Source organism: Puma concolor, chromosome B4, assembly GCF_028749965.1.
Source record: "Puma concolor isolate L17-30 chromosome B4, mPumCon1.1.hap2, whole genome shotgun sequence".
Lineage (NCBI taxonomy): Eukaryota > Metazoa > Chordata > Mammalia > Carnivora > Felidae > Puma > Puma concolor.
The window spans coordinates 63,115,454-63,140,405 of record NC_141673.1 but is presented as its reverse complement, the minus strand read 5'-3'; the positions used below and the strand labels follow the sequence as shown (position 1 = coordinate 63,140,405).

Sequence of the window (24,952 nt, the reverse complement as noted above, 5' to 3'; positions counted from 1 at the left end):
AAGTTAAATAATCTGACCCATTTCATGAAAAGTGACACAGCCATCTTAACCCGAAATCCACACCTTCTTTTCTTCACTAAACCCCAGCGCAACTCTCTGGAAAAAAGTCTCATAACTGAGTGGAAAACAAAGAAGGGAATTTATTATTAATATTAGAAGTGGGAGTGAGGGGAGTGGGGCTGGGCAGGCGGTGGCCCAGGGAGAGGGTCCCATGGAGCAGAGATTGGGGATGTCTCAGTAAAGAGGGGCAGATCATGAATAGAGCCTCCGCCCCCAGCTGGGGGCTCCTGGGTTCGGCCAAACACTGGGCTGAAACGTGGAAACTGGGCATTGACAAAGTACAGAGGGATGTGGGCAATTCGGCCTGTGGACCAGCACTGCAGAGAGGGACAAAAAAAGTCTATCAGAGCCTAGGCCCAAAGAAGGCCACACAGCAGCCAAAGCCCTGGTTCTTCCACCCCGCTCCCGAAGAGCCCAGTAGCCTGGCCTACTCACCACACTGAGCAGAGCCCCTTTGTTGAAGGAAGGATGGAAAGCGATGAGCTGTGCCTGGGCCCCTGGCTCCCCCTGGATAACGCCACTAGGGGGAGAAGGTGAGCAGGCATCTGGAGCCGGGCAGTGGAGTAGGATGTGGGTTCGGTGTGGGAAAGCTGGTGGGGAGTCCAGACCTGATGGGCCTACCTGGCACTTACCAAGGAAGCAGCTCAAACACAGGGCTGTTTCGAGTGCGAAAAAGGAGGATGACTGGTTTACCATCCTGGACGCGTGGATTTCCTGTAAGAAATGGATGTGACAGGAAGGCCCCCTATAGGCAGAATCCCGGGACAGGGCGGAGACCTGCAGCCAGGACATGGACACCCTCCATTAATGGAAGATGGCTGTAGCCGAACAAAGTCCTTCCTCCCCAACTCTTACCTTTCATGAGCACAGCCAGACGTTCCCCACTGGGGTCCCAGACCATGGAGTGAGCCTCTCCCCCAAGTCTATGGGTCAGAACAGTAGGTTGGGAGGGCTCAGCATGGCCCCTCCACCTTTTGACTGCCCCTCCCTCACCAATCAGCTCACCTTTCCTCTCCATCTGGTGTCTGTACTGTTGTCTCAGACAGATCCGCCACAATGGTGGCTGACTTTGCACCTCCAACGCGCCCCTTTCCCTCCCCTGCAAGAAGGGCAGAGGCTCTGGAGTACAGGAAAGGGCCTCTCACTGGTCCCCTGCCTCCCACCTATTGTAAGCATCAACACCTCTCAAGTCTCCCAAGTTTTACTTCCCTTTATCCTTCAGAGTAGCATATTCCAGGGGGTTCTTGCCTTCCTCTGACTGCCCCAGATACTCTGCATCCGGAGCCATTTCCCCTGACTCACCGCAACGTTCTGGGAATGACAAGGAGTAAATGAGTGGTTCCCCCAATACAGTGAACAGCAGTCGGTTTCCATCTGGGCTCCAGCAGCCAGTCTGGGGTCAAGGAACAAAAGGTAGAGGAACACTGGTCTGTAGGGGGACAAAGGGAGACAAGCTGGGACAATCTGGGGCCCACCTGCTCCCTGGCTCTCTGAATCACAGTCGCCTCTTACCTGACACCGCCCTGACAGAGTAGGCCACCTCTCGCACGTCCACATCTGGGCCTCCCAGACTCTGCACCAGAAAGAGTCAGGTCACAGCTTAGGACCTCTAGGTTCCAAAACTTGTACTTCCCTCCCTCTGCCGGTCTCAGGGCCAGGTCAGAGAATGGTCACAGAACTTCCTGCTGGAAGTTCCAGGAGCCAAGTGCCTTTCTCTGGGTCATTCCTGTCCTTACCCCTTCCCCTGCTCTCCTCCCACTCACCGAAAGACAGCCGAAGGAGTGGTAGCCAGAACTTTGCTGCCATCCGGAGACCAGAACAGATTGGTAACCCCACCGCCGCGAAACCAGGGAAGGGGAGCACAGGTCTCCGTTGAGACATCCCATACCTAGGCAGAAGGGGCAGGAGTGAGAGGGAACTCCAGCATCCCCAACCTGTCACGGGGGCTGCCCTTCTTCTAGGTAGAAAGACACAGAAAGGGGAGGAAGCAAGAGAGGGGCTGTTAAAACAGGAGAATAGGTTTATATGTACAGGGATAGCAAGCAGAACTTTATTTATTTTGAGACAGAGAGCAAGCAGGGGAGGGTGCAGAGAGAAAAGGAGAGAGAATCCCAAGCAGGCTCCACGCTGTCAGTGGAGCCCCCAGGATATTTTCCACCACCAGAGAAGAATGCTCTTGCCTCACGTCTGAGGGGGCTCAAATGGCCAAAGGATGGGTGGGGACCACTCACCAGGATAGCAGCATCCACAGGTGAAGCTGAGAGCAGTCGTCCCCCACTGGGTGCCCAGGCCAAGCTGGTGACAGGTGTGTGCCCAGGGTGAGAGAGCACTTGTGCACAGCCAGAAGAGGGTCTGCCGAGGGGAAACGGTATCAAGTCAGAAGGCGACAAAAGGAACGCCCCCGACTCTACTTCCTTGCCTTCCACTAAAACTTCCAAACCCAATGGCCCCTCAAATCTAAGTTAGAAGACATGAATAAGGGTCAGGGAAGTGAAAGAAAAAAGGAAGGAAGGAAGGAAGGAAGGAGGGAGGGAGGGAGGGAGGGAGGGAGGGAGGGAGGGAGGAAGGAAGGAAGGAAGGAAGGAAGGAAGGAAGGAAGGAAGGAAGGAAGGAAGGAAGGGCGGGCAGAGTCGTCACCATGAGGTCCATGGATGAAAGTGCATGAAAGAGAGGAAGCTTGTATCGTGGGCCTCCAGGAGACAAGAACTGACCAGCAAAGCTGGATGGTGCTGAGCAGAGGAGAGGCCGCGCTCTGCCCCAGACCAGAGCCCTCTCCCCGCCGCATCGCCCGGCCTGGGGCCTGGGGTCATCTATGACTCTACTTCAGGGTTCCAAGTTCTCTTCCAGAAATATCTGCTGCTGCTCCCCAGAACTCATCCCGTGCTGCAAACCCTGTCTTTCTGTCTTTCCTTGTCAGAATTAGTCTTCCTGTCTGTGCTCCCGCATTATTTTCTGCTTGTCACAAAGGTGCTGCATGTGAGGTCATCCTCCACCATGAGGCTGTGACTTCGTCAGCTCTGTACATCCAGAACCACATACTTGGCCTGGCGGGTGCAGGCTGTGACCTGAATCAATGCCATCCTCTTCCTTTTCCACAAAACTGTAACTACCTCTAGTGCCAGTGAGATCCTAGATCATAGAACACAACTTATTCTTGAACTTTACAATAAGTCAGTTATCTTTTCAGGTCCGTTCACAGAGATCCATCTCATTCTTTTCAGTGGCTCCACTGTCTCTGTTCCCCTGAACAGATAAACTGTAATTCATTCACTCATGCCTCCACCAATGGAGATTTCACAATTGTTTACGATGTAGGTTTTTTTTAAGTTTCTTTATTTATTTTGAGAGAAAGAGAGCACACACGTGACCAGGGGAGGGGCAGAGAGAGGGAGAGAGAGAATCCCAAGCTCCATGCCGTCAGCACAGAGACTGACACAGGGCTCAATCTCATGAACCATGAGATCATGACCAGAGCCGAAGTCGGACGTTTAATCAACTGAGCCACCCAGGCACCCCCGTGATGTTTTATTACAAACAATGCGGCAAAAAAATTCTCTGTATCGATATCCTTATATGCTCACATTACTATGAGTTCAGAATTTGGGGGTAAAAAAGGCTGGCACTTTTTAAAAAATAGGGGCGCCTGGGTGGCTTAGTCAATTAAGTGTCCAACTCTTGGTTTCAGCTCAGGTCATGATCTCACAGTTTGTGAAATCAGGCTCCTTGCTGAGAGTGTGGAGCCTGCCTGGGATTCTCTCTCCCCTCCCCTGCTCACTCTGTCTCTCTCAAAAATTAACTAAATAAATAAATATAAATACACCAACAAATTATTTCGTGAAAAGTTTGTACAATATAGTCTTCTCACGAGAAAAAAAAAGTAATCACTTTCCTGGTCTTGCTAGTACTGGATATTATCAAACATTTTAATTTTAATAATATCATTCTGAATAAGAAATATTCTGTATTTTCTTCTAGTCCCTTATTTCTATGTTTAGTTTTTTAGTCTGCTTGGAATTTACTTGTAGATAAAGTATAAAGCAAAGACTACCTTTATGATTTCCCAAAAGGATATAGCCAGTTATCCCAACACTACTAAACTACTAAAACACACACACACACACACACACACACACACACTAAACTTCTTTATTGTAATAATAAGCCAAATTTATCATATATTCAATTTTCATATATTCTTAGATCTGTTCCGTTATTCAGTTACACTGATCTGGTTTGTTTATCCAGACAGTGGTAACTTTCCATTACTGTAACTTCATAAAATATTTTAATACTGGGTAGGGCAAGTCTCCCCTCAATATTCTTTCTTTGCAAACTTTTCTTGGCGATTCTTCCAGATTTATTCTTTAATAAAAACTCTGAATATCATTTTGCCCAGTTCAGAAAAACAAAAGCCAGAAGAATTCTGGTTGCAAGTCCACTTAATTTGGTATTTTTGTGATTACACTTTCCTCTCTGGGCATATAGTATGTCTCCCCATTTAGTCAGCTCTAGTTCAAGTTTCTTCCACAACTTTCTTCAGATGTCTAGTAGATTAAATACATTTAATAATTTATTCTTAGCGATTCAGTAAGTGTATGTACTGTAAATAGCATATTTTTTCTCCTTCAATTTCTCAATAATTTTTATAGGTATAAAAGAAAACTATTAAGTTTTTGGTTTCTTGGATCCAGTCACCTTACTACATTTAGGTGTATTAGATCAAACAGTTTTTTTAGTTGAGTCTCTTGTTTTATCTAGGTATGAAATCCTACCTTCAAAGAATAATAATTTTCCCTTCGTTTTTAAGACATCACATTTTTTTTTGTTTTAATGCACGCACTAGAATCTCCAAAAATAATGTTGATTAACAATGGTGACAATGAGGGGCGCGTGGCTGGCTCAGTTGGTAGAATGTGCGATTCTTGATCTTTAGGTTGTGAGTTTGAGTCCCAGTTTGGGTGCAGAGATTACTTCAAAGAATTAAATCTTTTTTAATGTTTGTTGTTTTTTTTTTTTAATGTTTCTTTATTTTGAGAGAGAGGGAGAGAGAGAATCCCAAGCAGGTTCAGTGCTGTCAGTGAAGAGCCCAACACAGGGCTTGAATCCACAAACTGCAAGATCATGACCTGAGCCGAAATCAAGCGTCACACGCTTAACCAACTGAGCCACCCAGGCACCTCCAAAAAATAAAATCTTTAAAAAAATAAAAAAGAGAAGAAAAATAACAGTGATAATGGTAACTGTCTTTATCTTGACATTACTGGAGAAAATACCTTTAATATTTCCTATTTCACTGTCTAACACGAGAGCTACTGATTCTGAGTAAATACTTTTTTTTTTCCCTCCTAAGTAAATTTTTATGTTAGGTCATCTCTTTGTATTCCTATTTTACTTTCTGTTTTCACCTGGAATGTCTGCTTTTTAAGAAGAGCATTTATGGACATAAATATTTTTCTCCTTTAACTTGCTAGTGCAATAAATCATATTAATTTCTGAAAAATTCTACATGGTTAAGATTTTTTTTAATATGCTTTTGGGGGCACCTGGGTGGCTCAGTTGGTTAAGCACTTGACTCTTGGTCTTGGCTCAGGTCATCATCTTGCGGTTGGTGAGTTCGAGCCCCACATCAGGCTCTGCTCTGGCAGGGTGGAGTCTGCTGGGGCCTCTCCCCCCCCCCCCGCCCCTCTCCCACTCATGTGCACACACTCTCTCAAAATAAATTAATAAACTTAAAAAATACATAAATAAATATGCTTTTGGACTCTATTTGCTAATATTTCCTTTAGGATTTTTAATATTTTTCTTAAATGTTTATTCATTTTTGAGAAAAAGAGAGTGTGAGCAGGGGAGGGGCAGAGAGAGAGAGGGGGACACAGAATCTGAAGCAGATGCCAGGCTCTGAGCTTTCAGCAAAGTGGGGCTCGACCTCACGAACTGGGAGATTATGACCTGAGCCAAAGTCAGACACAGCTGACTAAGCCACCCAGGCAGCCCTATTTAGGATTTTTGAATCTATGCTCAAATATCTTTCTTATACTACTTATTGTCAGGTTTAAGTTTTAGGATTTAGCTTCATAAAAATAAATCAGGATAAATTCTGGGATAGAAAGAGGACATCAATGGAAAAACTGGTAAAATCTGAAGAAAGTCAGAGCTTAGCTAGTCATGTACAAACATCAGTTTCTTAGTTTTGACAAAGGTAACATGGTAACGTAAGATGTTAGCAATGGGGGAAACTGGGTGACAGGTGTACCATGACTCTGTACTATCTGCAACTTTTCTAAACATCTAAAATTATACCAAAATAAAGTTTATTAAAAGGGAAAAAAATCAGGAGGCTTTCCAAATTTTTCGATGATCTGATCTAATTCAAAAAATATGGAAAGGTGCCTGGCTGGCTTGGTCAGTAGAGCATGAGACTCAATCTCACGGTCACGCCCCAATCTCAAAGTCCAAGCCCTATGTTGGGCATGGAGCCTACTTTAAAAATAAACAAACAACATCCAGATTATCATAAAACTCTCATAATGCCATCTCATTGGCAAAATTGCCTGGCATTTTTTTTTAACGTTGATTTATTTTTGAGAGAGAGAGAGAGAGACAGAGCATGAGCGAGGGAAGGGGCAGAGAGAGGGAGACACAGATCTGAAGCAGGCTCCAGGCTGTCAGCACAGAGCCCAACGCGGTGCTCAAGCCCACTAACCATGAGATCATGACCTAAGCCAAAGTCAGACACTCAACGGACTGAGCCACCCAGGAGCCCCGTAGCCTGGCATTTTTTTTTTTAGTGGTAGAACTCATCTGTTTTAATTTCTTACACAATCCACTTTGGTTAAATTTTGCTAGAGAATCAAATATTTCCTTTAGATTTTCATTGGTTGGTCTAAACTTGTATATGATATTCTCTAACAGTTCTTTTATTTTCTTCCATGTCTGCTGTTATCTCTTCTTTGAAAATACTATACTTTGATGTTTTCTTTTACCCTGATAAGGCTGGCCAAAAAGTTTTCTTTCTTTATTCATAATTCAAAAAATCAGTTTCTGGTTTTATATTTACTTAGTTCTCGTGGGTACTCTTCTTCAAATTTCCTTGATTTCAACTTCTGTCTACATTAATTCCCTCCCCCACTTCCTTTAAACCCTACATCAGACAGTCCTCTGAAAAAGAAGTCTTTCCACTCCATGATCCATGGATACACACTCCCCACAATTCCTGAAGTTCCTAGTTCCGTCCCTTTCTCTAGATTATGGCATTCTCAGCACCTTGACGCTGACCTTAGGTCTGCTTCTCCCACAGCCCTGCGAAGCACTGTGAAGACAAAGAACTTCTTCCAGACCTCAACACCCACCACCACTGGCCTGGCCGCAACCCTCAGGCCAAGGTAAGACAGAGGCTGTTGGGACTCACCGGGTAGACAAAGAGGTGGGGTCCAGGGTCCAGATGAGAATGCAGGTCTGGCAGGCCACAGCCAAGACAGAAGCACTGAGGGGCTTCCAGGCCAGAGCCGCCACATTTCGCTGCAGCCGGTGCTTCAGGGAGGGGACTATAGTGCTGTGGGGAAGATTAAGGAGCTGAGTCAGAGCAGGGACACTATAGCTCAGGGGACCGGAGTTCAGTTGAGGAGGGAAAGCCAAGAGAAGAAAGCTGATCACACAGAGCCCAGGGGTTTTGTGAGACAGAAGGCTAGGATAAAGATTAGACCCGGAAATAGGACGTGTCTAGCTATAAAGCCTCCCTGACACGATTCTGGAAGGGGTCCTGTGGACCAGGCCCAGGAACTACAGGACCCCTGGAACCAAGGCTAGCGGGGATAGGGAGATGACTCATGGACATGGAGACTGCAGAGTCGGGGCCCGCCACATACCTGCTGGCATTATACACGCGGACTGAGTCATCGAGCAGGGCCACCGCAAACTTGTTGGTGTGGGGGTGCCACGCAAAGACCCGCAGGCAGCAGCTGGACCTGGCGCAGGAGTGAGCATGAGGAAGGGGAACCTGCACCTTCCCGTCCCCCAGCCCAGAGGCTCAGATTCCCTTTCCCGGGAGGGCAGTATTGTTTTTCCCTTTTCATTTCTTTGGTCGGGAAGTAGGAGGAAGGAGAATGTGGGGAACAGTCAGGAAAGCAGTGGGAGGGGTCTCTGCTTTGACTACCCTCTCCCTCAGAGAAGTTCCAAGGTTCCGGACTTCCTTCCCGCAAACGCCCTGGAGCTCGTACACTCACCAGTTTGTGACTTGGGCAAATTCGGCAATCAGATCTTCACTCTTGAGCTGTAAGGACAAAGCGGATAGAGGGGGTGGTGGGACACAAGGAGTTTATCCCCTCAATGGGAGCTGCACTGCTCGCACCCTCTGCAGACTCCCACCCCACCCTGACCTTAAGGGATGGGAAATGGAAGGGGGCAGGAGTGAGGGAGCGGTGGCTGGAGTGGTTGGGGTTGGGGGGGAGCCAAACTTACGGACAGGTGGGGGAACAGGGACCCGTGGAGGGAGGAGGCCCATCGACAGAGTGCCAGGGCCCAGCTGGACGCCGTCTTCACCCACTCAAACACTGTGAGGTTGAGGAAGCAGCTCTGGTTAAACCATTCACAGGGCTCTCAATGCGTACCCTAAGATGAAGGATGAGCAAGGACGAGCATCCCCCAGGTCCTTCCACCCAGCAAATGCTTGGGGTACCCACTCTGGGGGATGTGAGGTAGGCAGAGGGGAGAAAAGACGGCACAGGCACAGCAATGCGGAAGGAAAAACAGGGCTAAAGGGAAATGGGCTGGGAGAAGTTAAGAAAAATAAGGAGGGGAGATGCCAACCATAAAACTAGAGAAGGCTGGAGGGGAAAACACTTACCCTCTTCCTCCGAGTTCGCAATTTCATTCAGCACCCCAAAAAGGCCCATATCACGCCTGGTGAGAGAAAGCTGTGAGTCAGATTATTCTGATGCCTTCAGTCTCCCTCCACAAGTTATATTCATTCAATAAACATGCATTAAAAATAAGAGCATTCAGGGGCACCTGGCTGGCTCAGTGAGTGGAGTGTGTGACTCTTGATCTCTCGACTGTGAGTTCGGGACCCGCGTCATGTGTAGAAATTACTTAAAAATGAAATCTTAGGGGCGCCTGGGTGGCGCAGTCGGTTAAGCGTCCGACTTCAGCCAGGTCACGATCTCGCGGTCCGTGGGTTCGAGCCCCGCATCGGGCTCTGGGCTGATGGCTCGGAGCCTGGAGCCTGTTTCCGATTCTGTGTCTCCCTCTCTCTCTGCCCCTCCCCCGTTCGTGCTCTGTCTCTCTCTGTCCCAAAAATAAATAAAAAACGTTGAAAAAAAAAAAAAAAATGAAATCTTAAGAGGGCCTGGGTGGCTCAGTTGGTTAAGCATCTGACTTCAGCTCAGGTCATGACCTGGTGGTTCATGGCTTCAAGCCTCACATCAGGCTCTCTGCTGTCCGTGTGGGGGCAGCTTTGGAACCTGTCTCCCTCTCTCTCTGCCCCTCCCCCGCTTGTGCATTTGCGCTCTCTCCCTTTCTCTCTGTCAAAAATAAACATTTAAAAAAATTTTTTTAATTTTTTTAATGTTTTATTTATTCTTCTTGAGAGAGAGAGAGAGAGAGAGAGAGAGAGAGAGCGCGCGCACGCGCGCACATAAGCAAGGGAGGGGGACAGCGAGAGAGGGACACAGAATCCAAAACAGACTCCAGGCTCTGAGCTGTCAGCAGAGCCTTGAGACATGAGATCATGACCTGAGCCGAAGTTGGACACTCAACCAGATGAGCCACCCAGGTGCCCCTAAAAAAAATTTTTTTAATAAAATCTTAAAAAAAAAAAAAACATGCACTCACATTTTAATGAGTGCCAAGTATGTGCTAGGTACTTTATATATAATCCTTTCATTTAATTATCACATTCATCTAAATGGCATTCTGCTCATTTTACCAACAAGACAACTAAGGCTCAGAGGTCTTTCAGGGCCTTGTAAGCAGATCGAGGGATCAAGACTTGCCCTAAGCCAGCAAATGGAAAACCAAGAAAAGATTTTTTTTTTTAAAGTAATCTCCACACACAACATAGGCTCGAACTCACAACCCTGAGATCAAGAGTCACGCTCTACCAACCGAGCCAGCCAGGCTCCCCACGATGGAAGGATTTTAAACAGAGGAATCAACTGATCACATTGGCATTTTAGAAAGATCAATCTGGGGCACCTGAGTGGTTCAGTCGGTTGAGCATCCGACGCTGGCTCAGGTCATGATCTCACAGCTTGTGGATTGGAGCCCCGTGTCGGGCTCTGTGCTGACAGCTCGGAGCAGGAGACTGCTTCAGATTCTGTGTCTCCCTCTCTCCCTCTGCCCCTCCCCCACTCATTCTCTGTCTTTCTCTCTCTTTCTCTCTCTCAAAAATAAACATAAAAAAAGAAAGAAAGAAAGATCAGTCTGGCTACAAATTAGAAGGGGACAAAAACAGAGAGAAGGAGATGGGGTAAGAGGCTATTTCACAAATCTGGAAAAAAGGCCAAAGTGCTCTGAACCAATAAGGTTGGAGAAAAGCAGACAGATTTGAGAGGCTGAAGAAGTAAAATGAACAGAATGTGAAGGCTTATAGACATTAGTAAGAGTAATAGCAAAGGAAACACCTATGTAATACTTATAGCAGCTAATACTGCTTACAGTATGTCGGGGGCTGGGCTAGATGCTTCACACGCATTATCTAATTCAGCCACCATCACAACCCTACAAAATCGGTACTGTTAACATCTGCATTTTTAGATGAGAGAACAGAAGCCTGAAAAGTTAATATGGTCACAGTGACCTAGGTAGGAAGCAGTAGCATCAGGATTCAACCTGTCTGTCTGCCCCAGAGCCTACATTCGACCCACTTGCTCCTGAATGAGCAGTAAGGTCATTCCCTGAGACGAGAAACACAAGGCAGAAGCAGGTTTGGAAAAGGAAATGAAGAGATCGGCTTTGAACATGCCGAGTGTCTGAAGCCTGTGTTAGAGCCAACTGAGGGGGTTTGGCAGACAAGGCAACACCCGGTATGAAGTATCAATTTTAGGTCCAGCCCAGGACACCAATATTTAAGGGACATCAGGAAGAGGGGGCACAGAAAAAGGCGGGGAGAAGCAGCAGCTGCTCGTGAGAGTACAAAGGAACACTCCCTTTGAACCCACCTACTGGATTTGTAGGAATTTATCCTACACATGACAGTGATAATAACTAACCCTTGAAGGGATTAATGTGTGTGGGCCAGGCACTGTTCTCTAAGTGCTTTACATCCATTAATTCATTTCATTGTCACTACAACCTTGTAAGATAGGTTCCACTTTACAGATGAGGAAAGAGAGGGACCAAGTGATTAAGTAACTTGCCCAACATCACACACCTAAAAAGTGATACAGCCAGGAACTGAATCCAGACAGGGAGATGCACCAAATGAATGACCTAAATAGGAGATTATTTATTCACTGCAACATAATACCTATACCTAAGCTTCAGACAAAAGCTCAGAAAATGGTAATGATGTGAAGAGGGGGCAGGGAGCAGACTCACTTAATCAAATCAGAAAGCAAGGCAAGTCACTGGAGATGAAATGAACTACTGTTGACAGGTTTCTCAGTAAGGGCAGCTAATTTGTTACGATGGATTATATCCAGCCCTAACCTAGAGAGAGCTTGGCAGCCCAAGGCAGAGGGACGGTGACCCCATCTTCTTCAGGATCTGCAGACCACCGCCCAGGAGACCCTTCGCCACCTCTCACCATATGTTGATGCATCTCTTCCACACCTGCTCCCGGTGGTGGATGAAGGCAGTTCTTGTGCCATGGTCCAGCCTCCCAGGGGTCTTCAGGGGATCCTTAGTCAGGTTCAGAACAGGAAGATTGATCCACTGTAGGCCAGAAATAAGTGGTGTAATAATGAGTCAGTCTCTCCCCCGGATCTTTGCTGAACTCCCGGTCAATCTCCAAACCATGGCTGGGCTAAGAGTAAGAGGCTCCAAACACCTGTTTCCCATTCCCATACAAAGGGAAAAGGAAACTGAGCTTAGCTCCCTTATCTGGAAAACTAGAGTATTTCATAGGATTGCTGTGATTATTAAATCTTATAATATCTGTGAAGCACATCTGACTCAGAGCCTCTTTCGTAAGTAGCAAATGCTCAGTAAGTGTCAGTTTCTCTCCCTTTTCCTCCCTAGGAACGCTGTGGGTAAAAAAACGCTCCAGGTTGTGCCTCCGCAGCGTAGAGAACTACCGAACTTTTCGGTAGTTCTCCTGCACCCTCACATCCCCTAAGTTCTCCCTCATTCTCTCCATCCTCTCTAGGCCTGCCCCCACAGCTCCTCGACATCCCTCACTCTCCAATCCCAGCCCTAAAATACATTCCAGCCCTTCTATTCTCAAACCTGGGCCAGGCGGTTTCCAGTTCGCTGGACTGAGGACAGCTACCCAGTCCCCGCTACGCTGCCTCCGGTTCCCCGTGCCCCGTGCCCCGCCCCCATGTCTGTAGGTCCCTTCCCTCCTCGCCCCGGCCACCTGGCCCCGGAAGTCAGGAGGCGGACTCTCATAGCTATTGCCTGTCACCAACTCGTTATTGTGCTCGTAGAGGGTGACTTGACCCCTAGGCGGCGGCGGAGGGAACAACCCCAGGGAGCACATCTTGCCGGTCGCGAGGCCGTCCGGAATCGGTAAACTCGCGGATCTCGCTCCTCTAACTCTTAGTTCCCGGGCTAGATTCGGATCCGTACGGGTCGCCGTCTGGGACAAACAGCGATGCAAAATTCAGCGGAAGTGAGGGGAAGAGTAAGGCAGAACACGAACGCGTGCGCAGTCCGGGGCCGACTTCCAGAGCTTCCTGGCGCGCCGCCTGGCGGCGGGAGGGAGAGCGGCGCGGGTGTGTCGCGGGGCCAACCCCTGGTTAACGGTCGGAGCGGGTTTTGTGTGTGCGTGTTTGTTAGTTTGTTTTATGCGAGACTGCTGTTTTTCCCAGTTCCAGACTCCACGACACAGTTTCCCACTCCCCCTCTCAGCGCTCGGAAAGCCCAAAATAAGCCACGTTCAGGGAAGTATCTAATTAAACTCTCCCAGGACTGTGGATCATCCAGAGGAAAATGCGGACTGTCTGGGGCAGCTGGCTAGAAAGCTGAGGGAAAAGCCTCTGCGAGGAGTAAAGTCAGGGGAGACCTTGGGAGGGAGAGGGAGAGGTCCGAAACCTCCGGTCCCCAGGGTTAGGCGTGGAGGGCGGAGTGAGAACAATTAGAAAACCGTGACCTTTCCTGAGCACGTATTACATAGTGAGGTGCTTGTGTAATCTTTACAACAACCCCATGAGGTGGGTACTGTTCTGTCACCAAGAGGAAAGTGAGGCACAGAGAGATTGGACCTAAAAATATCAAAACCAGGCATCCTAAAAATTGAGATAGGGGCGCCTGGCTGGCTCAGTTGGTGGAGCATGCGACTCGACCTTGGGGTAGCGAGCTCGGGCCCCAAGTCGGGTGTAGAGTTTACTTAAAAAATAAAATCTTGGGACGCCTGGGTGGCCCAGTGGGTTAAATGTCCCACTTCAGCTCAGGTCATGATCTCACGGTTGGTGAGTTGGAGACCCACCTATGGCTCTGTGCTGACAACTCAGAGCCTGGAGCCTGCTTTGGATTCTGTGTCTCCCTCTGCCTCTGCCCCTCCCTCGCTCGTACTCTGCCTGCCTCTCTCTCTCTCTCTCTCTCTCTCTCTCTCTCTCTCTCTCAAATAAATATTTTTTTAATTTAATAAGTAAATAAAATCTTTTTTAAAAAGAATAAAAGTGAGATTGGTTTTATTCTAATTCCAAAGGATGGAGCTAGAATGCAGAATTGGAGCTCTTCTTGCAGCTGTGTGACTTTGGAAAAGTCTTTGAATTCTTTGAGCCTCAGCTTCCTCACTTTTGCACTGTCCTCATTATTTCACATGGTTGTTTCCCATACAAAATAATGGAAATGAAGCCATTTAATAATTCATAAAGCACTAAACACTTGATTAGCCATAACTCTGCCATGAACTTGGTGACCTTGGCTTTGGTTTATTGATTTTTTTTCAATGTTTATTTCTTTTGAGAGAGAGCGAGAGCGACCAGAGGAAGGGCAGAGAGAGAAGGAGAGAGAATTCCGAGCAGGCTCAGCGCTGTCTCAGCACAGAGCCCAATCTAACAGCAAGATCATGACCTGAGCGAAATCAAGAGACGTGTGCCTGACCCACTGAGCCACCCAGGTGCCCCTGGTTTATTCATTTAACAAAGGTTGATGAGCAATTCCAAGGACCATGTTCTGGGGACACAGAAATGTATAAGGCATAGTCAGTGCTCCCAAGAGTTGCCAGTCAAGTTGGAGAAACTAGGGGGCATTCTAAGTTTAGCATTCCTGGACTCTGTCTGCCCCTTCCTTCTACATGAAAAGTTGCCCCCAAGAGAGTTATTCCAGGGTCAGAAAACAAGAAGTCTCCTCTGAAAATGCCCTTAACAAGGAGAAAGCCACGGGTCTCCTCCACTCTAGTACTTTCCAAGTGTTAGTGAACATAGACCCACCAGAGAATCCTGCTAAAAATGCAGATTCTGCGGTGGAGCTTTTAAGCTGTATTTCCAAAACGCCTCCCACGTAATACTGCACAGACCAAATTTTATTTATTTATTTTTTTTACCAAATTTTAAATAGCCTCAGTTTAATTTGCTAGGTTAGTTCACCGTCACCTGGAATGTCACAGAAAGCTTAAAGGATGTAGAGAAAAGCCGAGGGTAGTTGGGGAAACTGTCTGGAAAAGCTCTCCTTGAGAAGGGGAAGCAGGACAGGCTTTGGAGGAAAAGAAGGAGTCAATGACTCTGACAGTTAGTGGGGAGCACTGAGAACCCGCCGACAAAGTTTTTGCTTGAACCTCAATCATGGCACCATCCAACCCATACATATCCCCCAAGAAATCACTGCGGACTAGGCTTGCAACTTCCACCTCCTTTTGGTGAAGCCTGAGTTTCACCAACAGGTTGTGTTGTAATTACGGGTTAGGGGCCTTCCTCTCACCCTGTAATGTGAACTGGGGAGGAGGAACAGTGCGCCGTGTATTCACACCGGACCCCCGCCTGCCCCGTGTTTAAGGTTTGTCCAGTGTTTTTCACGAGTTGCGGATTCTTGGGAGGCCGACCTCCAGCCCTAGCGCACTTCCCACTAACTTCACCAGGGGGCGCGGCGGCCCCGGCAACACAGAGACTGTGACCCACCGCCCCCATGAACTCCGAGCGCTCAGCGGGCGGTCTCCAAATGGGGGGGGGGGGGGGGAGGGGGCCCTTCCCTACGACCTGGGCGGGAAACCGAGGCAGCGGCCCTGCCCGAGGCTTTTAAAGGGGCCCTCGACTTTGGGAGGCGGGAGGCGCCGCTGGAGCCTGCGTGCCCGGAGATCGGCCCGCCGAGGCCCGGCGCCCCGGCTCAGGGCCGGTAACCAGGCGCACATGGCCCGCCGGGCCCTGTTTGTCCTGGCAGCGCGCCGCCGCTATTTGAGGCGGTTTTTATCTCCCAGAAACCAGCAAAACCCCAAGCGGAGTCTAGGGAAGATGAAAGGGGCCGAGGGGCCGGGAGGGAAGGACCGCGAGGCCGCGGCGGGTGGGAGCTGGCACCGGACAGGCGGGGACAGGGAGGCGAGAGGGCCAGGCCCTGGGGGGTCCCGGGGAGCCTGCCCGGCGGGATGGGGGCGGGAGCCCGGGACCCCCTCCCCCACCCCGCGTCTCTTCCGCCGCGGCCCCCAACCCCAGTCCGCGGGAGGAGCCCTGGAACGCGGCCCTCTTCAAAGCCCCTTTGAAGCGGCGCGCCCCGCCTGAGGGCAGGAGGGTTCGCACCTGGACGGGGCGGCCCCGGCGGCCGGCTGAGGAGGGGGCTGGCGGTCCGAGCCCGCCCGCAGAGCCTCCCGAGCCGGCGGGAGTGGGGGGGGGGGGGGTGACGGTCGCCGGGGGCGCCGCCCGTGCGCCCCCTCAGCCCAGCGGGGGAGCCCGGGGGCGGGGGCCGCACAAAGCCCTATTGTGGCTCCGGGCTGGCCGCCACAGAGTGGCTTTTGTTCGTCCGCTAACTCGGCGGCGGGCACGGCTGATTGCAGGCCCGGGGCAGGGGGCGGTTACGTGCCAGGCCGGGGCCGCCCGCCGGGACCGGTTCGGGGCGGCGCAGTAGTCAGCGCGGCGATCGCGGGGCCGGCGCGCCGGCCGGCTCCCTGCCCTGGCCGGAGTCCGGAGGTAGAAGCAGGAAAGAGCCGGGGAGGAAACCTCCCCGCCTTCCCGACTCGACACGGAGAGCTCTGGGCGCTCGAATACTGACCTCCGCCCGAGGGCCTGGCCGACGCGGGCGTTCTGCCGCGGGCACAGTGTGCCAACGGGCACGATAGGATGCCCGTGGGGAGTGCCCAGTTTGCCAAGGAAAAATCCTGTGGTTCACTCTTCTTCCTTCCTCTTTTTCTTTTCTCACCAGGACAAAAGTTAAAATCGAATTTTTTATTAAATAATAATAATAATTAAAAAAAAAAAAAGACTCCATGAGGGCATGATCCTTTCCCTTCCCCAATATTACCCTCTCCCCAAGCTCCAGAGGCTTTAACCCTTTAACTTGGGGCCTTGAGGAAGCAGGAGACAGAAAAGGAGGATCCAAAGTCACAGGAAAGGCATTCAAAGGCACGAAGCGGCTTTAAAAGTCACCAGAGGTGGAGTTGGGAGCATTGGAAGTCCCAGGTTGAGGGCCCTGTGGACGCAACCCCAAATCTGCTTGGGGACCTCTGTCCTCCTAGCTCTATAAATTCTTTCTCATGGCTTTTAGGCACCAGCCTAGTAGTGCCTTGTACAGAATAGGCACTCAATAAATACTTGATTTACTTGAATCTGATCCCAGAGAAAGCCTTCCCCACCTATTCTTTAGGAGAGGCACATCCAAACCATTGTGCTCCTCCTGTTAGGTGGGCTTCCACAAAAAAGCGTGTCCAGGATGGCAGCTGCAAGCTCTCCATAACCATGGCAACAAGGGATTAGCCTGCCGGGGTCATGGTGTCAGGGGAGGGGCAGTGGAAGAACCTGCTCTGGGGTCAAGGAAGCTGGGGTACATTCCAGTCCTCCCCTCCATAGGGCTTGAGGTTTCACAGCTTCTGGCTGGGGCTGGGAATACTAGGGATCCCTAATTGAGAGACACCCCCCCCATCAACTCTTTAACAGAGATCTAGCTAACCAACCCTATTAGCAGAGATTCCATTAAAAGAGAAACCCCATTAACTGAGACCCTGATGATAGAAATTCTATTAACAAGATCTCCACTAACACTTTTTCTAAACAGAGATACATTTAGCTAAAATTTCCATAGCAGAAATGGACCTCCTTCCCTCCCCAGCTCACTCTACCTGACCTGTCATCATAACTTAGATAAATAGAATTATTATTATTAGTATTCATTTCTCTTGGAACATAGGGGTTAAATATACAGGCCTGGGGGCAGCCTCCCTGACCCTGGGGTCACCCCATCTCTGGGATCAGATCCCCACTGGTCTGCCCCACTTTTGGCACCCTGCTCCCTGCCAGGTCACTAACCCCAATCCCCCTAACTCTGGTCCCTAATAAAGAGGCCACCAGGGGGCAATAAATTATCATCATCATCATCATCATCATCATGTGTTTGTAAAAAAAAAAAAAAAAAAACAACCCAAAAAACAAACAAACAAAAAAGAACGCTCTGGAGCATGGAAAGCTAGTGGAATAAGAAATTGGGAAGACTGGAGCCTGGAAGCTAAGGGATAGTGGGAAATCAGCCTGGGAAGCTGATCTTGACAAAGGATGTTTGTTAAGGAGTTAGTGAGATGGAGAAATAAAGCGTTGAGAGCCCAGATGGAAGGAAAATGAGATGATGCTGTGAGAGCAGAGGAGAGGGAAGCCGTGAGCAGGAGCGAGGGAAGAACTTAGGAAGCCAGAGTGCAGAAATCAGGCACGAGGTAAGGGCCCGAGATGAGAGTTTGCACTACAGGCTCGAGGCATAGGGAGGGGTGAGCTGAGGAGGCATGCTGGGAGACCCCCAGGCCCAGAATGGCCAGGGGGGAGCCGGCAAGAGCCCCAAGGGCAGCATGCAAGGGGCAAAAGAGGGTGAGGGGCAAGCAGTGGTCCACGAAGCCAGAAGAGGCTGGCGAGGCAGCCCTGGGGCTGGAGACCCTCCACCCAGCTCAGATCTCCAGCAGGTTGCTCTGCTCTGGGCTGCCTTCAGGGGCTTTCTCTGGGGGGGCCGGCGAAGCCGAAGGTCGGGGTGTCTGACTGGCCTCCTCTTCCCCCGCACTGCGGCCCTCCCCCAGTTCCTTGGGGCCGCTGGGAGGGGGCCCTGGGCCGGGCTCGCCGTGGGTACGCTGGTGCTTGCTCAGGTGGTCGCTTCGGGTAAAGCGCTTGGAGCAGAGCAGGCAGGTGAACTTCTTCTCCCGGGTGTGGGTGCGCACGTGGCGCTCCAGCTCGTCCGAACGGGTGAACCTCTTGCCGCAGAAGAGCCAGTTGCAGACGAAGGGCCTCTCGCCCGTGTGCCAGCGCAAGTGGGCCTTCAGGTGTGAGGCCTTGCCGTATACCTTGCCACAACCGGGGATGTGGCAGCTGTGGATGGGCTTCTTCCGCAGCCCAGCTGCCGCTGCCCCCAGGCGCTCTAGCTCCTGGCAGTTGGGGCAGTCGCAGGAGGAGCGCCCCGTTCCGCTGCCTCCGTATCCGCCACTGCCCCCTGTGCCTGCGCCCCGAGGGGGTTTGGCCCCACTGCTCCCCTCCAGCTGCCCGCTGTTGCTCACTGCCTTGGGTTTATAGACATCTTGGGGCAAGACGTGCTGGGGCCCTGGTTGCAGGAGGTGGGGAGCTGGGTAGGGAGCTGGATTAAGGGGGGCAAAGTCGGATGGGTAGGTGGGCAGCTGGGGGTTCAGTGGAGGCTGAGCAGGGCCTGTGGGCAGTGTCCCTTGCAGCCCATCACCCTGACCCTGCCCACCACCTAGCCAATTGCCCCCAGGATGCATGTCCCACCAAGGAGTAGGAGCGTTGCCTGGGCCCGGTGAGATGCCTGCGTGGATGCCTGCCTTGTACCAGGAGCCGTAGGGGTGTGCCATGTCCAGAGAGGTGTAGACACTGGGCAGGCAGTCAGAAGAGCTGTGGCCCTTGGGAACTAGCAGCCCAGGGTCCTGGGTGCCCGTGGGCCCAGGGAATGAGTGGGAAAAGGGAGGGTAGTCATTGGCATAGCCCGAGGTGGGTGCCGGAGGACTGCCTGCGGGTGAGAGGAGCCCATTGGTGCTTGAAAAGGGGGCTGGGTAGGCATCCCCCATGGTTTTGGGGGCTGAAAGGTCACTGCCCACAGAGTATGGCTTCTTTGCGCCTGCTTTGCCCAGTGTCGTTGAGTCCCGCAGAGGGCTGGTGCCACCAAATTTGCTGCACGCCGCCGTCAGCATGGCCAGGGGACTGGAGCCATAGTGAGCTTCCTCCTGTGGACAGAGGGAAGCACTGCTTAGGGAGAGACGAGAAAGTGTAGAAGGAAGAGCAAAACCCTGGGGTAAGGCCCGGAGGCCTGGAGAGCAGAACCAAGGGGGTTCCAGGAAGAGTTCAAGAGGATGGGAGGTGGAGGGGCCAGCCAAGAGCCCTGGGCCCCAGGGCAGAGCCCAGATGGTTTCACGGAAGGAGAGAGAGGTCCAGACTGCAGCCTAACAAGCCGACCCAGGCCAAGCTCACTGTGGAGTTCCTGGGGGGTGCCAGGGACTCAGAGGAACAGGAGACACTTCTTAAATAGCAACGAGAAGAGCCTGGGATGGACGCCGCACCTGGGTGAGGTGAGAATTAGGGGTCCTGCCCCTGGAAGTGGGTTCAGAGTAGAGGTCATGGTCCGAGACTTGGAGAGGAAAGATAAGTCTCAAAGAGACACATGGGGAGAAAGAGAAGTATTAGGGGACTGCAGTCACCCCCCCCCCCACTCCAGGTTTTCTCAGCTTTACCCCCATATTCCACTTCCTGTCTCTGCTTCAGCTCTTGACGAAGGCAGCGAGTGCCCCCGTCTCCCTGAGGCCACAGCCTCATGTAAGGAATAAGGAATCTCTTGGCAGGGACTCTGGAGCTGGGGAGCAAGAGGAAGCGACGCGGAGACACTGGGACATTGAGAGGGAACAGGGCTGCCGCCAAGCCAGGACTGTGGCTGAGGCAAGAATGTCTTTCAAGCGGGCAGTGGGCACCCTCCTGCTTTGTGGAGCCAGCTGGTACCCCTTTGGGAAGGCTGGAGGAGCCCGAAGTCCTCACACTCCTCTGGGGCTGGGAATTGGGATGGCTAAGATATTGGCTCATGGCCATGCCCCTCCATGTCCAGTGTCCCCTAACATGTAGCCCTCATGTAGCTGATCTCTCGACACCCTTCCAGCCCCGTGAGTGAAGGAAGATATATAGATGTGAGGCACGGGGCTCTTTTCCAAGCACAAGACGCCCTTAATACCCATCATGCTACTGCTACCTGGCCAAACCACCCTGAGATTCCCATCCCTCGGGAACTCGTGGTACCCCTCCCTGGGTCAACCTCAGGACACCCCAGGAGGAGAAGATCCCCTCCAGAATCTCTGACTGGTACAGACATCCATACTGAGAACCCCACCCAAAAAGATGCCCTCAAAAGCTGGCCCTGTACAGTTCCCCGACTGGGGTCCTCAAAAGCTGATGTACGTGGTGCTTTCCCAGGAAAGCTAAAAAAGAACCCAAGCATCTAAGACCTGCCCGGTCCCTCCGAGCATGCGGTTTGTGTGTGTGACACCAATCCTACAGGTAGGTCTGGGGTTTTAAGGTTGCAGTGAGGGGTGTGTGCAGTCATCACCCCTGTGCTGCTCCCCAAGTGCAAACCTGAGGCCCCCGCCCTGCCCAGTTACCTCTCTCTGAAGTCCTGTTGACCCCACGGACTCCTCCCAAATTTGAGCCACCAAAAACCTTCCTGAAATCTGGCTACGGGAAAAGCCCTGGGTCCTCCCCAGCCAAAGTTTCCCTGGAGTCTTCCAAGCAGAGGGTAGGCTGAGGCAGGGAAGCCGGCGCAGGAGTCAAATCCTAGCAGAACGAAGAGGGAAAAACATGCAGTGCCAAGGGGAGAGGCAGAGACCCAGAGCCGAGAGGAGCAAAGGACCCTGCACAGGGTGAGGCACAGACATAAAAGCCACCGGGGGTGGGGGAAGGGGAGGCAGAGGGGAAAACTGGCATCAAGGGGCAGAAATGGGCAGAAACCCAAAAGAGCAGGAAGGTGAAAAGACAAAGGGCAGGGAGAGAGCGGAAAAGGAGAATAAACAAAGAGGTGATGGAGAGAGACTGGGCTCGGAAGGCAGGAAGGCGGAGGAAAACAGAGGGAAAGAAAGGAGGAAGAAAAAAATAAAGTGGAAGGGGGAGGAGGAGGAGGAGGAGGAGGAGGAGGAGGAGGAGGACAGATCTCCTACCTAAGAGAAAACCACCATGATGCTGGGCCCCAGAAAACCCCCAGACCAGGCCACTCCTCCCTCCTTCTCCCCCTGACCGCTTCTCCCCCTCGGCCCAGCCCGGCTCCGTTGGTTTCCCTGCGGTCGGTTTATTTTTAAAAACGCCGACGCCGTCCCCCCCGCCCGGCCCTCACACTGTGGCCACAGGGGCCTCAGCCAAGCCCAGGGACCCCACCCAGCTGGGGAGAAGGAAGGAGGGGTGAAAGAAGGCTAGCAGTCCCAGGCCAACAGGAGACCCCAGCCCTGGAGTGGTGGCCCCCAGGGCCCCTGAGGGCAGAGAAGGGGGAGCAAGGCACCAGACCCACTCGGAAGGTTCTGGAGTCCAAGAGCCGGACACCTGGCTAGGTTCATCAGAGCCTCAGTTTCCCTTCTGCGGCCGCTTGCGTGCTCCTGAGGGGGTCCTACATATGCACCCCCATACCTGATCAAATGTATCACCTTCCTGGGCGCCCAGGGGTCCCACCTTCCGGTTGTTTTTCTTCCGACCTCTGCCCCCCCACCTTCTGCTAAAACAATAAAAGCAGGCTTCAAGTACTGAAAAGGAGTCTCCAGAGAAAGAACAAGGAGCTGTCCCAGCTCTCTCACTCCTACATGCAGCCAGGGAAGGGGGCCCCCCTTTTCCGGGGAGCTCACAGTGCCGGGCTGACCTCTTGCTGAAGCTCACGCTACATCTGAGGACCAGCTGGCCATCCACTCTGGGCACACACGGTCCTGGGTTCCAGTTCTCCATTTCAGCCACCGCCATGTTGTCTGGTTCTCCCCACTTGCAATTCTCCCTGCCCACCTGGCCCGCACCCCCATTCCTCCCTCTGGCCTCTTCCCCTGCAGTTCATTCAGCCCAGGTGATCCTCTCATCAGACAGCAGCCGTTTCCCTCTCTGAACCTCCAAGTTCTTCCCACCACCAGAGAGCCCACCTATACCAGGCAGAGGGCTTCCTGGGTGGGGGAAGGGGACAATTGAGGGCCCCAGTGCCCCAAGAGTAGGAGAAACAGACAGAAGGACTGGAGTGCCTTTGTGTTGGGGGCATCTCCAGCTCACGAGGAGTGAGGGACATGAAGAGCCCAGAAGTGCTACCCCGATCCTGTGTCTTTCCAACAGGCCTCTGGGCCAGCCCCTCCCCCCAGGCACCAGTGCCACGCTGGCAACCTGGCGTGGTGCCCACGCCCACTGACACTGCCCCTGCCCTGGATGGACCCAGGATCCCCACACACCTTGGTCCCGGAACTTCCTCAAGACCAACCACAGTGTTTCAATGACGGCTCAATATAGAGTCCAGTGGGAAAATGGCAGGGTCAGCGATCTGCCCTCGTTGCAACAGGAAGTAGAGCACAACACCTGGGGACCCCGACTGGATACCGAGCAGTGATGAGAGACATCGTGTCCACACCACTGGCTTGCATGCCATTCCCTCAAACTCAGTCACAAACTCACCATTCCCGGTCTTACACACACACACACACACACACACACACACACACGATTCTTCACTTGGACGACCAGATGCTCAGATGGCCCAGCTGATACACATACACACACACCTGTGCTCGCACGGAGCCAGCCATGCATATGCAGGCACGCTGGTTTCCATCCGAGCACTTCCGCCCAGGCCAGTGAACACAGGTGTTAAAAAAGATTTTCGCTCAGGTCTCACACACATCTCTCCTGGAGGCTGAATGAATCCGCTTCCTGGTCAGCCCATCACCCCTGGGACCTGAGCTAGGGCACTGAGAGCAGAAATGGGGGCTTCTGAGGGGCCTGTGAATATGGAAAGTTCAAGGCTACTGAAGGTGGCTGACCTGAAGGGTGGGCTGTCGGCCCCAAACTCCTGTGGAGGGACCCAGAAAACAGGACAGAGATGATGACAGAGGAACAGAGTCAGAGACCCAGAAGCCAGGAGAACTCAGGACATTCTCAGTGGCTTTGAGTGGCTATGAGTCCTTCCTTTCCAACTATGCACCTGGAGTCTCCCCCTGCCCCCCGCTGGTAGAGTCCGTGATTTCTCAAGACCCCCAGACCTGACCTCCATGGTACCCTAGCGCCTTCCAACCCCAGTGCCGAAGGCAAGGGATGCCGGGGTCCCAGCCTGTAGGGGAAGTGGCCCAGTCCGCCCTGGAGCCTCCCACTCCCAAAATAGAGCTGAGTTTGTCTTTGGCTGAAAGCTAAATATTTGTGAGCCGGGCAGGCGGCCTCAGACCCTGGCCCTCCTCCTTGCTTCCCTCTCAGGCCCGGGCCCAGTTCCTCTGGTCAGCCCCCCCACATGCACAGGGCTGCCCTTCTCTCTTCTCTCATAACTCACCTCTTCCCCTACACACCCCGGCCCCGAGGCCCAGCCCCTGCCCACCTACAAACCAGACAAGCTGCGGCCCAGGCTCAGGCCAGGAGCTCCCGGATATGGGACCCCCAAGGCACTAATACCAAGTGTAGTGCCTGGTGCCCACCGCACCAGCCCTCTCACTCTCTCCCCCTGTCTGTGAGGGCTGACTCATCTCCTACCCCTCCTCTTCCTCCTTTCTCCATCCCTGTCCACTCCTCGGGGTTGGCGTGTGCTGTGGACCTCAGAGGTCCATGCCTTCTTCTGACCTGGCCCCTCTCATCTTCCTTTGACAGCTCTCTGACCCGTGGCCCCTCTCTCTCCAGCCCTTCCTCCTGCCCTCTGCTCCCCCCTCTGAGCCCTGTCCTCTCTCCTCATCAGAGGGACCCTGGAAGTGACAAGCACCACAGCCACTGTCTGTGTGAGTTGGGAGGCAGGGGGCGGGGAGGGATTAGGACCATTAGGACCGTTGCTGGTGTCCTGGGGGGAGGAGGGGGCAGTTACCTCAAGCAGGGAGGACGCCATCCTGAGGCTGGGGAACGGGTCCCAAGGAGCTAGGCAGATGGAGAGAGCCAGCCGAGCCGGAGAGAGAGGGAGAGGGAGAGGGAGGGAGAATGGGAGAATGGGAGAGAAGAGATCTAAAGTTAGAAGGGACTGGGGGGTGGGGGGTGGGGGGGGCTGCTCTCTGTCTGTAGGGATCCACCCTCTAATTACAGCTTTCCCAGCGGAGAAGGCTCCAGATCCAATGAGCAGGGCGAGAGAGGGAGGCAGAGGGTCCAAATTTCCTGCTCCATTTGCTGAGCTCCCCAAAGAAGGGATCTGGGCGGGAGAGGACAAACAGGGCTCCAGGGAAGGGGTGGAAGCAGGAAGAGGGTAGGACCCTGGGCAAGTTGTCAAGTGTCTGTCCTGGGTTGGGGGGGGGGGGTTTGCTGAAGGGGAAGGGTGGAAGGGACGGTGGGCCCAGGTGTCCCACACCCTGCCCCCAGCAATCCCATAGACCTCCGCGGGAACCCCTCCCAGGGCTGCCCAGTGTCATGTACCTGGGGGCTCTGGGGCTGGGTGTCCTGGGTTTCTCCTCCTTGGAGGTCTGGCAGTGGGAGTGCAGGCAAGGGGTGGCCTGAGGGCC

The 24,952-nt window shown here is 52.3% G+C and overlaps 2 protein-coding genes and 1 long non-coding RNA gene across 4 annotated transcripts; 1 reads left to right on the top strand and 2 right to left on the bottom strand.

The window, feature by feature from the left end:
• Positions 1-116: 116 nt before the first annotated feature.
• Positions 117-12,708, bottom strand: AAAS (aladin WD repeat nucleoporin). The gene is made up of 16 exons (XM_025930160.2): positions 12,575-12,708; positions 11,804-11,931; positions 8,903-8,958; positions 8,518-8,609; positions 8,283-8,329; positions 7,926-8,024; positions 7,469-7,612; positions 2,292-2,412; positions 1,824-1,948; positions 1,573-1,633; positions 1,363-1,453; positions 1,066-1,159; positions 916-983; positions 693-774; positions 496-580; positions 117-377 (listed from the first exon to the last, which is right to left on the bottom strand). The coding sequence occupies exons 1-16, from the start codon at positions 12,695-12,697 to the stop codon at positions 153-155; spliced, it is 1,641 nt and encodes a 546-aa protein (XP_025785945.1). The 5' UTR covers positions 12,698-12,708; the 3' UTR covers positions 117-152.
• Positions 2,597-13,779, top strand: LOC147579144 (uncharacterized). 2 transcript variants are annotated; one of them, XR_015253607.1, is made up of 3 exons: positions 2,597-3,371; positions 7,358-7,442; positions 12,238-13,779. It is a non-coding gene; the product is annotated as an uncharacterized LOC147579144 (long non-coding RNA). The 2 variants fall into 2 exon arrangements; XR_015253606.1 differs by lacking the exons at positions 2,597-3,371; positions 12,238-13,779 and adding an exon at positions 11,761-12,163 and having other exon boundaries at positions 5,876-7,442.
• A 2,800-nt stretch (positions 13,780-16,579) lies between these two features.
• Positions 16,580-24,425, bottom strand: SP7 (Sp7 transcription factor). Its single transcript, XM_086713263.1, has 2 exons — positions 24,331-24,425; positions 16,580-19,507 (listed from the first exon to the last, which is right to left on the bottom strand). The coding sequence occupies exons 1-2, from the start codon at positions 24,349-24,351 to the stop codon at positions 18,233-18,235; spliced, it is 1,296 nt and encodes a 431-aa protein (XP_086569389.1). The 5' UTR covers positions 24,352-24,425; the 3' UTR covers positions 16,580-18,232.
• Between the last annotated feature and the right edge of the window lie 527 nt (positions 24,426-24,952).